General features: G+C 37.9%; 1 protein-coding gene across 1 annotated transcript in view; it reads right to left on the minus strand.

The window, feature by feature from the left end:
- Window positions 1–14241, minus strand: part of agbl1 (AGBL carboxypeptidase 1) — a 115676-nt gene that overhangs the window by 87740 nt on the left and 13695 nt on the right. The window contains exons 4-6 of the mRNA XM_072913866.1: window positions 10304–10435; window positions 4189–4282; window positions 3674–3711 (exon numbers count right to left, since the gene is read on the minus strand). Coding sequence (XP_072769967.1) covers window positions 3674–3711; window positions 4189–4282; window positions 10304–10435 — 264 coding nt within the window. The remainder of the gene's footprint in view (window positions 1–3673; window positions 3712–4188; window positions 4283–10303; window positions 10436–14241) is intronic.

The raw sequence follows: 14241 nt of genomic DNA on the forward strand, positions 1-14241 counted from the left end.
AAATGAAATAAACATTTGAATGCATCAGTCTGTGTGCAATGAATAAATATAATGTACAAGTTACACCTTTTGAATGCAATTACTGAAATAAATCAAGTTTTTCAAAATATTCTAATTTACTGGCTTTTACCTGTATATTATATTGCTACTATGGTAGTGAAGTGAAGTGAATTATATTTATATAACGCTTTTTCTTAAGTGACTCAAAGCGCTTTACATAGTGAAAGCCAATATCTAAGTTCCATTTAAAGCAGTGTGGGTGGCACTGGGAGCAGGTGGGTAAAGTGTCTTGCCCAAGGACACAACGGCAGTGACTAGGATGGCGGAAGCGGGGATCGAACCAGCAACCCTCAATTTGCTGGCACGGCCGCTCTACCAACCGAGCTATACCGCCCCATGGTACATTTTTAGTCTACTTTATACATTTTATTTCCATCCTTATCCTTTCCATCCTTTGTAACTGAGCTACTGTGTGGAACAATTTCCCTTGTGGATCAATAAAGTTTGTCTAACTGTAAGTCTAAAAGACACACACTCACACTCTCTAATCTCAAGAAACATATCTGAACGGTATACACAGCTACTACTTATTATATATGCATTATTATTACTATTACTGAGAGTATTTCTGTTACTTCTGTCATTCAAAATGTAAGAGCTCAGACAAGGCAACAACTCATACACCTGTATACTAACCCCATTTTCACACTGTTTTGATGTAAACCAAAAAAATAGAGCTGATCAAACTTCATTGTATGCTGATGGTATGTAAGGTAATTATAAAGATAATAGTTCAATGTTTTGTTTAACTATGTCCAGGGTTTAGCATTGGAGAGATACAGACTCTGTAGAACAGGGGTCCCCAAACTTTTTGACCCGGGGCCGCATTGGGTTAAAACAATAATTGAATGAAAGAGCGCACACTTGCCGCGTTCTGGCCCGACTTTGCGGCGCGAGAGTAATGACGCCACGTTATTGATGGAAAAATGCATTTTTAGACATTATGATTTGCCTGAGCGGCTAGGACACTCAGTAACAAGTGGTAGAAAATAGAAAATGGATTGATGGATGCGGGGAAAAAGGACAGATTAAAAAAATAATAACAAAAATAAAAATGTATTCAATTTTTTTACTCGGGACTACCTGCGGGCCAGATTTTGGGGACCCCTGCTGTAGAAGTTGAACCTTTGTGTGTAGCTATGGCATCTGCTACTTTTCTCTCGTCCACCCGCACAGTCTCTTTATTGTGCCGGCCATAAAACACTGTCAGCCTGTTGATCTCACAATATTATCTGCTATGTTGTGTGGTGATGAAAGTTACTCAAAACACATGGCTAGTGCCGCTAATCCTTGTCCAAAGTGCACAATAAAAGCGTAAAAACTACAAAATGTTTCTACCGGGCATTGGGAAGCCTTGGCCATTCAAAAGGTAATTTCTGCACTTTCAATAATCGGATGGTCTTCCTTACTGACGTGAGACTTTAAGGACCGGGTCTGATCACGCATGGACATTAACTGCCATCGTCCTCTTGTGCTGGAAAATGATAACAGTCAGAACTTCCTTGCACATGCGCCGATCTTTCTGAAATTTTGGATGGTGGATTAGGATGTTGGGTGGGTTAGGGTGTCGGGTGGGACACAACTGCATTACCACTGCGCTGCCTTTATTGCCCATTCGTGGTGTAGTATTTTAACTTTCATAACTTCCTTCGAAATGCTCCGGGCTTCCTGAAATTTTGGATGGTGGGCTGGGGTTTTGGGTGGGATGCAACTGCATGACCACTGCGCCACCTTTATCACCTCCTTGTGGCGGAATAGTAAAACTGTCATATCTTCCTCCCAAATGCTGCAATTTTCCTGAAATGTTTAATAGTGGGTCAGGGTGTTTGATGGCACGCAACTGCATCCCTACTGCGGCGCCATTACCGCCCCCTTGTGGTGAAAAATTATAACTTTCATAACTTCCTTACACATGCTCCAATCTTCATGACATTTTTGATGGTGGATCGGGGTGTTGGGTGGGACACAACTACTTGAGTACTGCGCAGGGCTGGCCCGTGGCATAGGCCGTATAGGCAAATGCTAAGGGCGCCGTACATCAGGGGGCGCCACGCCAGTGCCACAAATGTTGGAGAAAAAAAAAAAAAAAAAAAAAAGTTGGTACTATTATTTCTAAATACAAAAAATAATCCCTCGTTAATTAAAATGCAAAGTAAAGCCTATTTAATAGAAATATTATTTGTTACAACATTACGACCCCGCACGGTGCGCCCCCTCCCTTCCCGTATCATGACTCTTTTTGGACGTCACCACATCAAAAAAATCAACACAAGATGTCAAAACGGCCAAAACTGTCAGGTGCCCAGGGAAGAAAAAAGAGAAAAGAAGAGGAGGAGAAACGAGAAAAGACAGAGGTAGCAGGTAGGTAACGTTAGCCTACATGAAATTATTTGTCTGTTACAGAATGTGATAGTAACCTGGCTTTTTAGCATTAAGCTAATGTTACATGATTCGGCAATTGCTAATCAATAAATAGCTAGTTCTGTTTTAACGTCGGGTTAATATTGTGGAGGGGGCTAAATTGTTATGGAAAATAATAATGTAACGTTAGGTCATTCCAGTACTCCCACCTTCCATTCCTCAGGGACATTTGTATTAGATCTTTTAAGCAGGTGTTTTTTGTTTACATTGTTATTGCCTTCTGGTTAGCTAATGTTTGCCCTGCAGGTAATAGTCACTTTTCCACCCCTTTATATATTCGGTATAGTTGTAAGTAAAAAAAAAAAAAGGTGGGGGGGGCGCCACCTAAAACCTTGCCTATGGCGCCAGATTGGTTAGGGCCGGGCCTGGTACTGCGGCACTATTATTATCCTTTTGTTGTGAAAAACGATAACAGCAATCATTTCTTAATACATTTTAGAATCATTCTGAATTTTTTGATGGTGGGTCTGGGTGTTGGGTGAGAGGCAACTGCTTCAGGACTGCGGCGCCATTATGGTGAAAAATAATAACTGTCATTAATTCCGTCCACATGCTTAAATGTTCCTGAAATCTTTGATGGCGAGTCAGGGTGTTGGGTGAGACACAACTGCCTGACTACTGTGGCGCCTTTATAGGCCCCTTGTGGCGAAACACTATAACAGTAAAAACACATGCTCTAACCTTCCTGAATTGTGTTTATGGTGGGTGGGAGTATTGGGTGCAATCCAAGTGCAGTACTGCATCGGTGCCAATATTGCCCCTTTGTGGTAGAAAAATGTAAACTATGTAACTTCCTTACACATGCTCTAATCTTCCTGCCATTTTGGTTATGGGTCAGTTTATGGAAAAGGATGTGACCGCAAGCATCATGCGTGCCAGCCAACTTGCCAAGGGCCCGTTCAATTTTGCTCGCAGCTTTAATTGAAAAAATTAATTTATTAACACATGAACACGCACAAAAATACACTGTTGAGTACTGGTATCGATTCCCAAATTGTACAGTATCAGTTCAAATGTGAAAGGTATCCACTCCTATTGACAACACCATGATATCTCACACATATACTGAATTATGTATGTGTGGAATAATAGGTGAATAATGCATGTTATGGCACAGAAACTATGACTGATTGTTGTTTAATGATTTGAAATGTGTAAATCGAGCAAACCATAAGATAGTAAATGAACTTACTTGAGCAAAGCAGAGCAGCAAATGCATTAATGGATGCCCTGCAAAAACATAAAAATAACTTAGTCCCACTCCTAAACACACAATATACAGTATGATGTCATGTTTGCTGCTTTCTTTATGGTCTTGATTGCTTACACCAATTGTAATTTCAATTCATTCACTTTAATGAGATTATGTGAGTCATGACAAGACTTTGTGTAAAATGCTTTGTTCCATATTTTACTGTACATATCTATGCAACTGTGTAAGTACTGTATACATGATGAGGCTCAATCAGAGAGTTTTAACAGCAGAAAACAAATACTTCTCCCAATGGTATTGTTTAATGTTGGCTTTCAAACTCTTTGTCCATTTGGCTAGAATCATTCTTGTGTTTTCATGCAAGTATACAAGTTTATTTACACAAGCATTTGTAGCAATTGCTATACTATAACACAGAAGCAATGAAGCTGCCCCCAGTGCTGGGGTTTGAAAAGGTTCAGTTAGTGCATAACGCATGCATTCTCGGTACATACTTGACTGTTTGCAGATTTTTGGTGGTATAACGAGGCATAAGGCGGTAAATGACATCCTGCCCTTGGTTTGAGCCGATTAGAGTTGCTGTGGAAACTGTAACACAATAAGTAAGAATGCTAACAAATACATTTGTCAGAATAGTTTTTAGGAAAGCTAAACAAAGCTAACATCCCCTAACACCTCAACATTTTCTTAGAGCACTGAAGTCATACAAGAATCTTCCATTTTATAAATGTCGATTCCTATTTTATATGCTCAGAATAAGAATGAAATAAGTTTATTTCGGTCATATAATCAACCATCAAACCATCAAACATTTTGTGTGACCAGTTAATAGTACAGATTAGACATATTTAACAATCATACACATTTACACACAAAAAGAAAAGAAAAGAAAAGAATAAGCTCACAATAAGCAACTACAAAACCCAAAAGCAGTGTGTGTCCTCTGCGACACACAGTTGTCACACAGTCAAGTAAATAAAAATAGAATACAATGATTTGCTCATCCTTTTCAACATATATTCAATCGAATAGACTGCAAAGACAAGATACTTAACATTCGAAATGGAAAACGTTATTTTTTGCAAATATTAGCTCATTTGGAATTTGATGCCTGCAACATGTTTTAAAATAGCTGGCACAAGTGGCAAAAAAGACTGAGAAAGTTGAGGAATGCTCATCATTACCCTTATTTGGAACATCCCACAGGTGAGCAGGCTAACTGGGAACAGGTGGGTGCCATGATTGGGTTATAAAATCAGCTTCCATGAAATGCTCAGTCATTCACAAACAAGGACGGGGCGAGGGTCACCACTTTGTCAACAAATGCGTGAGAAAATTGTTTAAGAACAACATTTCTCAACCAGCTATTGCAAGGAATTTAGGGATTTCACCATCTTCGGTCCGTAATATTTTCAATAGGTTGAGAGAATCTGGAAAAATCACTGCACGTAAGCGGCTAACTTAGATCCCTCAGGTGGTACTCCGGATATCACCACATGGGCTCAGGAACACTTCAGAAAACCACTGTCAGTAACTACAGTTTGTCGCTACATCTGTAAGTGCAAGTTAAAACTCTCCTATGCAAAGCCAAAGCCATTTATCAACAACACCCAGAAACGCTGCCGGCTTCGCTGGGCCCGAGCTCATGCAAAGTGGAAAAGTGTTCTGTGGTCTGACAAGTCCACATTTGAAATTGTTTTTGGAAACTGTGGACGTCGTGTGCTCCCGAACAAAGAGAAAAATAATCATTCGGACTGTTATAGGCGCAAAGTTGAAAAGGCAGCATGTGTGATGGTATGGGGGTGTATTAGTGCCCAAGGCATGGGTAACTTACACAATTCTACTAGATACAATGGGAAGATACGGATTTAGGGGGCTGGCTGGTGACTGGTTAAAAAGTTATTTAACAGGGAGGATACAGTTTGTTAAAATGGGTCAATTTTTATCTGATACTCTTGGCATTGCTTGTGGTGTCCCCCAAGGCTCCGTGTTGGGGCCAACACTGTTTAATGTATATATTAATGATACATCCAAAGTACTGAAATGTATACTATTTGCAGATGACACAAATATATTCTACAGTAGTGATGACTATAATGAGCTCATAAATACAGTAAACACAGAACTAAACATAGTAAAAAAAATTGGATGGATACAAATAAATGATCTTTGAATATAAATAAAACTAAGATAGTGATGTTTGGAAATCGCAACATAACGTCTGAACAGAAAATAAGTATTGATGGTACTCAAATTGAAATGGTAAATGAGAATACATTTTTGGGAGTAATAATTGATAGTAAACTATCATGGAAAGCTCATGTCAGACACATTAAAACAAAAATCTCTAAAAGCCTCTCAATTATAAACAAAGCAAAACTATACCTCAATGAAAATGCACTCCGTACTTTATACTGCACCTTGGTACTGCCATACCTTATATACTCTATACTGCACCTTGGTACTGCCATACCTTACATACTGTGTTGAAGTCTGGGGGAATACTTACCACAACACAATTCATCCTCTGATCATATTACAGACAAGAGCAGTGCGGATCATTCACAACGTTGCTTATTTACAACATACTCATAATCTGTTTATGCAATCAAAGTTGCTCAAATTTGATGACCTTGTTAAATATAATACATTAATAATCTTATATAAAGCATTTAACAAATTATTGCTGCCTAATCTACAACGTTTTTTTATAAGACGAGTGCAGGCTCATAACTTGAGAGGCTTTGGATATTTCTTATTGCCGAGAGCTCAAACCACTCCTAAACCTTTTTGTGTGTCTGTATGCGCAGTAAAACTATGTTTTTGTGTGTCTGTATGCGGAGTAAAACTATGTTTTTGTGTGTCTGTATGCGGAGTAAAACTATGTTTTTGTGTGTCTGTATGCGGAGTAAAACTATGTTTTTGTGTGTCTGTATGTGGAGTAAAACTATGTTTTTGTGTGTCTGTATGCGGAGTAAAACTATGTTTTTGTGTGTCTGTATGCGGAGTAAAACTATGTTTTTGTGTGTCTGTATGCAGAGTAAAACTATGTTTTTGTGTGTCTGTATGCGGACTAAAACTATGTTTTTGTGTGTCTGTATGCGGAGTAAAACTATGTTTTTGTGTGTCTGTATGCGGAGTAAAACTATGTTTTTGTGTGTCTGTATGCGGAGTAAAACTATGTTTTTGTGTGTCTGTATGCGGAGTAAAACTATGTTTTTGTGTGTCTGTATGCGAGGTAAAACTATGTTTTTGTGTGTCTGTATGCGGAGTAAAACTATGTTTTTGTGTGTCTGTATGCGGAGTAAAACTATGTTTTTGTGTGTCTGTATGCGGAGTAAAACTATGTTTTTGTGTGTCTGTATGCGGAGTAAAACTATGTTTTTGTGTGTCTGTATGCGGAGTAAAACTATGTTTTTGTGTGTCTGTATGCGGAGTAAAACTATGTTTTTGTGTGTCTGTATGCAGAGTAAAACTATGTTTTTGTGTGTCTGTATGCGGAGTAAAACTATGTTTTTGTGTGTTTGTATGCGGAGTAAAACTATGTTTTTGTGTGTCTGTATGTGGAGTAAAACTATGTTTTTGTGTGTCTGTATGCGGAGTAAAACTATGTTTTTGTGTGTTTGTATGCGGAGTAAAACTATGTTTTTGTGTGTCTGTATGTGGAGTAAAACTATGTTTTTGTGTGTCTGTATGTGGAGTAAAACTATGTTTTTGTGTGTCTGTATGCGGAGTAAAACTATGTTTTTGTGTGTCTGTATGCGGAGTAAAACTATGTTTTTGTGTGTCTGTATGCGGAGTAAAACTATGTTTTTGTGTGTCTGTATGCGGAGTAAAACTATGTTTTTGTGTGTCTGTATGCGGAGTAAAACTATGTTTTTGTGTGTCTGTATGCGGAGTAAAACTATGTTTTTGTGTGTCTGTATGCGGAGTAAAACTATGTTTTTGTGTGTCTGTATGCGGAGTAAAACTATGTTTTTGTGTGTTTGTATGCGGAGTAAAACTATGTTTTTGTGTGTCTGTATGTGGAGTAAAACTATGTTTTTGTGTGTCTGTATGTGGAGTAAAACTATGTTTTTGTGTGTCTGTATGCGGAGTAAAACTATGTTTTTGTGTGTCTGTATGCGGAGTAAAACTATGTTTTTGTGTGTCTGTATGCGGAGTAAAACTATGTTTTTGTGTGTCTGTATGCGGAGTAAAACTATGTTTTTGTGTGTCTGTATGCGGAGTAAAACTATGTTTTTGTGTGTCTGTATGTGGAGTAAAACTATGTTTTTGTGTGTCTGTATGCAGAGTAAAACTATGTTTTTGTGTGTCTGTATGTGGAGTAAAACTATGTTTTTGTGTGTCTGTATGCGGAGTAAAACTATGTTTTTGTGTGTCTGTATGCGGAGTAAAACTATGTTTTTGTGTGTCTGTATGCGGAGTAAAACTATGTTTTTGTGTGTCTGTATGCGGAGTAAAACTATGTTTTTGTGTGTCTGTATGCGGAGTAAAACTATGTTTTTGTGTGTCTGTATGTGGAGTAAAACTATGTTTTTGTGTGTCTGTATGCAGAGTAAAACTATGTTTTTGTGTGTCTGTATGCGGAGTAAAACTATGTTTTTGTGTGTTTGTATGCGGAGTAAAACTATGTTTTTGTGTGTCTGTATGTGGAGTAAAACTATGTTTTTGTGTGTCTGTATGCGGAGTAAAACTATGTTTTTGTGTGTCTGTATGTGGAGTAAAACTATGTTTTTGTGTGTCTGTATGCGGAGTAAAACTATGGAACAAAGTGGACTTACAACACAAGCAATGGCAAACTATTAATGGATTGAAACTATTATACAAACATGGGGTCTGGTTCAAATATAGAGATGCGGGTCTTTAATTTGACCTGCTGTTGTACTCTGTCTCAAAGTGTTAACATGTGCTCAATGTTTCCTTACCATTAGTGCTATGTTGTCTATTACCATTGTTGCTATGTTGTCTATTACCATTATTGCTATGTTGTCTATTACCATTATTGCTATGTTGTCTATTACCATTATTGCTATGTTGTCTATTACCATTATTGCTATGTTGTCTATTACCATTATTGCTATGTTGTCTATTACCATTATTGCTATGTTGTCTATTACCATTATTGCTATGTTGTCTATTACCATTATTGCTATGTTGTCTATTACCATTATTGCTATGTTGTCTATTACCATTATTGCTATGTTGTCTATTACCATTATTGCTATGTTGTCTATTACCATTATTGCTATGTTGTCTATTACCATTATTGCTATGTTGTCTATTACCATTGTTGCTATGTTGTATATTACCATTATTGCTATGTTGTCTATTACCATTATTGCTATGTTGTCTATTACCATTGTTGCTATGTTGTCTATTACCATTATTGCTATGTTGTCTATTACCATTATTGCTATGTTGTCTATTACCATTATTGCTATGTTGTCTATTATCATTGTTGCTATGTTGTCTATTACCATTATTGCTATGTTGTCTATTACCATTGTTGGTATATTCATTCTTCCTACATTGTTGATACAAATGATTGTTACAGTGTAATAATGATTGTTACCTGTGGTAATGCCACTATGAAACAACATGTGTATTATAATCCTTGAACAAAGTAAGAGTGAAACTCATGTGAATAATCACTGAAAGGAGAACTGGGGGTGGGATTAGATAAATGATCTTCTTCCCACTCCCTTTCAGGCAAAACTGGACAATCATGCATCACATACTATGCATTACCTTTTGCACTATATTAATGTATATTATTATGTGTTGTCAACTTTGTACTTTTTTATGTCATTGCCTGAAATAAATAAATAAATGAAAAAAATGAAATGAAAGGCACCATCAATGCTGAAAGGTACATACAGCTTTTGGAGCAACATATGTTGCCATCCAAGCAACGTTATCATGGACGCCCCTGCTTATTTCAACAAGACAATGCCAAACCATGTGTTACAACAGCGTGACTTCGTAGTAAAATAGTGCGGGTACTAGACTGGCCTGCCTGTAGTCCAGACCTGTCTCCCATTGAAAATGTGTGGCACAATGTGAAGCCTAAAATATTGTTGAACAACTTAAGCTGTACATCAAGCAAGAATGGGAAAGAATTCCACCTGAGAAGCTAAAAAAATGTGTCTCCTCAGTTCCCAAACGTTTACTGAGTGTTGTTAAAAGGAAAGGCCATGTAACACAGTGCTAAAAATTCCCCTGGCCATTTTTTTTTGCAATGTGTTGCTGCCATTAAATTCTAAGTTAATGATTATTTGCACAAAAAAAAATCAGTTTCTCAGTTTGAACATGAAATATCTTTTTTTTGCAGTCTATTCAATTGAATATAAGTTGAAAAGGATTCGCAAATCATTTTATTCTGTTTTTATTTACGAATTTCACATCGTGCCAACTTCACTGGTTTTGGGGTTTTGTATATACTGCTTGAAAATAGTCCAGTGAGCGATTCCTAGGAAATTGTTGACCCTGCTTCTTAAAAGAATTGACAACGAGAATTGTTGGAAATCGGAACCGGAATTCTCCAAATACAAACAACGCCTAATCCTAGTTAACAGAGTATAGAGTTTGAGTATTTGATGTTTTTACCTGATTGAGCAAACACTTGGATGACTAAGAGGCATGCTGCAGCCCTCTTCGCATGTTGGATGTTGTTCTTGAGCAGGTTTAACGTCAGCAGAACAGCTCCAGCCTCCTCAGCTTTTTTACCTATACTGCGGTCTGCAAAAAACACATTGCATCTTGATTGATTGATTGATTGATTGATTGACATCTTAAATAATTGAATCCATGTAAAGCTTTAAAAAGGCAAATGGATGGCACAAAAAGCCAAAAGGCTTGTTTCCATTGTGGTCCATTAAATATTCAGCACATTTGATACATTCAATAATAAAATATATATAACCTGTAACATGTATATAAAAAAATACGTTAAAAAATGGATACATTATGTACATATACACAGTATACATGTCAGGTGATTTGAAAAACAATATATACAAAAAAAAAATACAAAAATACTTGTAAACCACAAACATCTAGAACATAAGTGTCAATGTTGTTTTCACTGAGGGCCACATCGCAGTTATGTTCGGCCCCAGAGGGCCGCTTCTAACAGTGAATACTATTATTACACAATTTTTTTATGCATTTTATTAGTAGATTTTTTTTAAACTAAAATGTAAAAAAAATATGGTAAGTTGCAATGATTTCACCTCAAAATGTAGTGTATATTACTGTAAATGGAAAAACAGTACTGCTGTTTTTATGGTAAAAAAAAAGGCATCTCAATTGCCAGAATTTTAATGTAAAATTTACATCTGTTTACACTGTAAATAAAAACAAATGCAATTTTACAGTAAAATTTTGGCACCTGAGCTTCCAGTTTTTTTTAATCGCAAATCAACAAGTGTAGATTTTTCGGTGTATTACTGTAAATGGCAAAACGACACCACAGTTTATTACAGTAAAAATGTACAGTTTTTTTCCAATTAGAGAAAAATGCTGTAAAAACCACAGTAAATTTCACAATTGTACCATGAAATCTATTTCTACTTTACATTGCACAAATTGATGGATAACTTGCTTTGAAATCATTATTATTAGTATTTATGAAACGACGTGGTTGCAAAATGATGCGGGTGTGGTTCTCCCAAGGATGCAGACGGCTTCGGACACAGCTTGCAGGTAGGAATATGATTTATTTTAAACATAAATCGTACGGGGATCAAACAAAAGACGTGCAAATAGCAAAAGGCAAAAACAAAAGGACTAGCGTGGGAGCTAGCAGGCAAAATGGCATAGCGTGAAAAGCTAGCGGGGATCAAAGTAGTCGTTATCAGTTGTATGGGAACAAACTAGGAAGCCAGACCGAGTGAGGCCAGGGCAAAGATTAAATAGCCCTCTGATTAGTGCCCGGGCAACAGGTGCGCGTCCCGAACACTAACCAGAGGCAGGTGAATGTAATCAGTTGACATGGCAACTGAACACAAACAAAATCAAGGTGCTGAAAACATGTGACTCAAACATAAACAAACTATGATCCGGGCAGCGGATCGTAACAATTTATTTCTATTTAAAAATGGTTTGAATGTTTGATAATATATTTTTGGATAATTAGACAATATTTAAGTTAACATAATTTTCGATTACATGGAGTACATATATTTTGTTTCTCTCAAAATAGAAAGAAAGAATACATTTAGTAAGAAAAGTTACAGTATTTTATTGATACATATTATTTCCAGGCTTTCGAGGGCCAAATAAAATGAAGTGGTGGGCCACATTTGGCCCCTGGGCCTAGAGTTTGACACCTGTGATCTAGAAAATCTTTGCCAAACCTTAACTTACCGGTACGTACTACTTACCTTAACCTTAATATAAATATCTAGTATTATTAAGACAGTCTTTTGCTTTTTTTTGTAGAATGTGTGACAGACCGTGGTAGGCCGTCATGGCCAGCAAAGCCCAAACACTAAGACGCTTTTAGGTCAAAACAGTGAAGCAATGTATCGGGACGGGTTTTTATTCACATGACAACCGGCTCTCCTGTCAGGGCTGACTAAGGCTGATATATACTCTCATGTCACGGAGCTTGCGTCCCTTCTAACGGTGTCCTGATTCATTTATAGCTCTTGCTATTATCTCCGAAAACGCTTAGGGGCCGTTTCTCCTGAGGGAGCAATCACAGCTATAGTTGACTAGATATTTACCTTCCTGTGAAAGAATAAGCAATGACAACAGCAACTTTGACATCTTTGTTGGCAGCGGAATTACGCAGTTACATTCAGAAACATCAGTTTACTTTTAAAGGACGTTTTACTCATAAAGCAGAGTTTTTTGTGAAGATGGACTGTGCATCAACCAGCTGAACAAGAAGACCTGCACATGAGACAAGAGAGAGCAATATCATTCAAAATAAACAAAACGCTTCAATAATGATTTTAACGACCTGCTGGAGTGTTTATGTTCATGTGTTGTAAATGTTTAGGGTTCTCATGTTCTTGAACATACCGTGCCTGAAATGTGACTGACAGCTCCACAAATGCAACCAAGCTGCCCTTTGTAGTGGGGCCTGCTGCTTTGAAAAAGTTTCATGCTGCAAGTTAACGTCTTTCCTTGTTAACTTCCCAGTTGACCTCCTATAAATAGTTTGCAATGTAACAAAAACACAGCAAAAAGCAACAAACATGATTAAATACAAAAACAAACGGTAAAATCTCACTTTTTTTTCTACATAACTCATATAAATCTTGTTACTGCAAATACTGTAGCATTGTCTTCATGGGGCTGCTGTCATGCAGTCATTACGATCTATAAATCATTAGAACGCACAGTGTTTCTCCATTAAGAAAACACTAGAATAACTTAAATAGTTCAAAACTTATGGTAATTTAAAAATAACGTTGCAGATCACATTGCTGGCTGATGTTAAATGAACACGTTTCGCTAGTACAAAGTACATAACGTTGTCATCAAGAAACAAATATAGTGTTGTTCTTTATGTTGCATCAACATGCCAAGAACATTTGATTATTTAAAAAAAGTGCTGATCTCGTATTAAAGACATCCACAGACATTCACTGCCTGGAGGGGAGTTGAGGTGCGCTTCTTGGACGCTTCAATCAATCAATCAATGTTTATTTATATAGCCCTAAATCACAAGTGTCTCAAAGGGCTGCACAAGCCACAACGACATCCTCGGTACAAAGCCCACATACGGGCAAGGAAAAACTCACCCCAGTGGGACGTCGATGTGAATGACTATGAGAAACCTTGGAGAGGACCGCATATGTGGGTAACCCCCCCCCTCTAGGGGAGACCGAAAGCAATGGATGTCGAGTGGGTCTGACATAATATTGTGAGAGTCCAGTCCATAGTGGATCCAACATAATAGTAAGAGTCCAGTCCATAGTGGGGCCAGCAGGACACCATCCCGAGCGGAGACGGGTCAGCAGCGCAGAGATGTTCCCAGCCGATGCACAGGCGAGCGGTCCACCCCGGGTCCCGACTCTGGACAGCCAGCACTTCATCCATGGCCACCGGACCTGTGCCCCCCCCCCCCCTCAAGGAAAAGGGGAGCAGAGGAGAAAAGAAAAGAAACGGCAGATCAACTGGTCTAACAGGGGGGCTATTTAAAGGCTAGAGTATACAAATGAGTTTTAAGATGGGACTTAAATGCTTCTACTGAGGTAGCATCTCTAATTGTTACCGGGAGGGCATTCCATAGTACTGGAGCCCCAATAGAAAACGCTCTGTAGCCCGCAGACTTTTTTTGGGCTCTGGGAATCACTAATAAGCCGGAGTTCTTTGAAGGCAGATTTCTTGCCGGGACATATGGTACAATGCAATCGACAAGATAGGACGGAGCTAGACCGTGTAGTATTTTATACGTAAGTAGTAAAACCTTAAAGTCACATCTTAAGTGCACAGGAAGCCAGTGCAGGTGAGCCAGTATAGGTATATATATATATGTATATATGTATATAAAGGTATATACAGTATAGGCGTAATATGATCAAACTTTC

Source organism: Nerophis lumbriciformis, linkage group LG09 (genome assembly GCF_033978685.3).
Source record: "Nerophis lumbriciformis linkage group LG09, RoL_Nlum_v2.1, whole genome shotgun sequence".
Lineage (NCBI taxonomy): Eukaryota > Metazoa > Chordata > Actinopteri > Syngnathiformes > Syngnathidae > Nerophis > Nerophis lumbriciformis.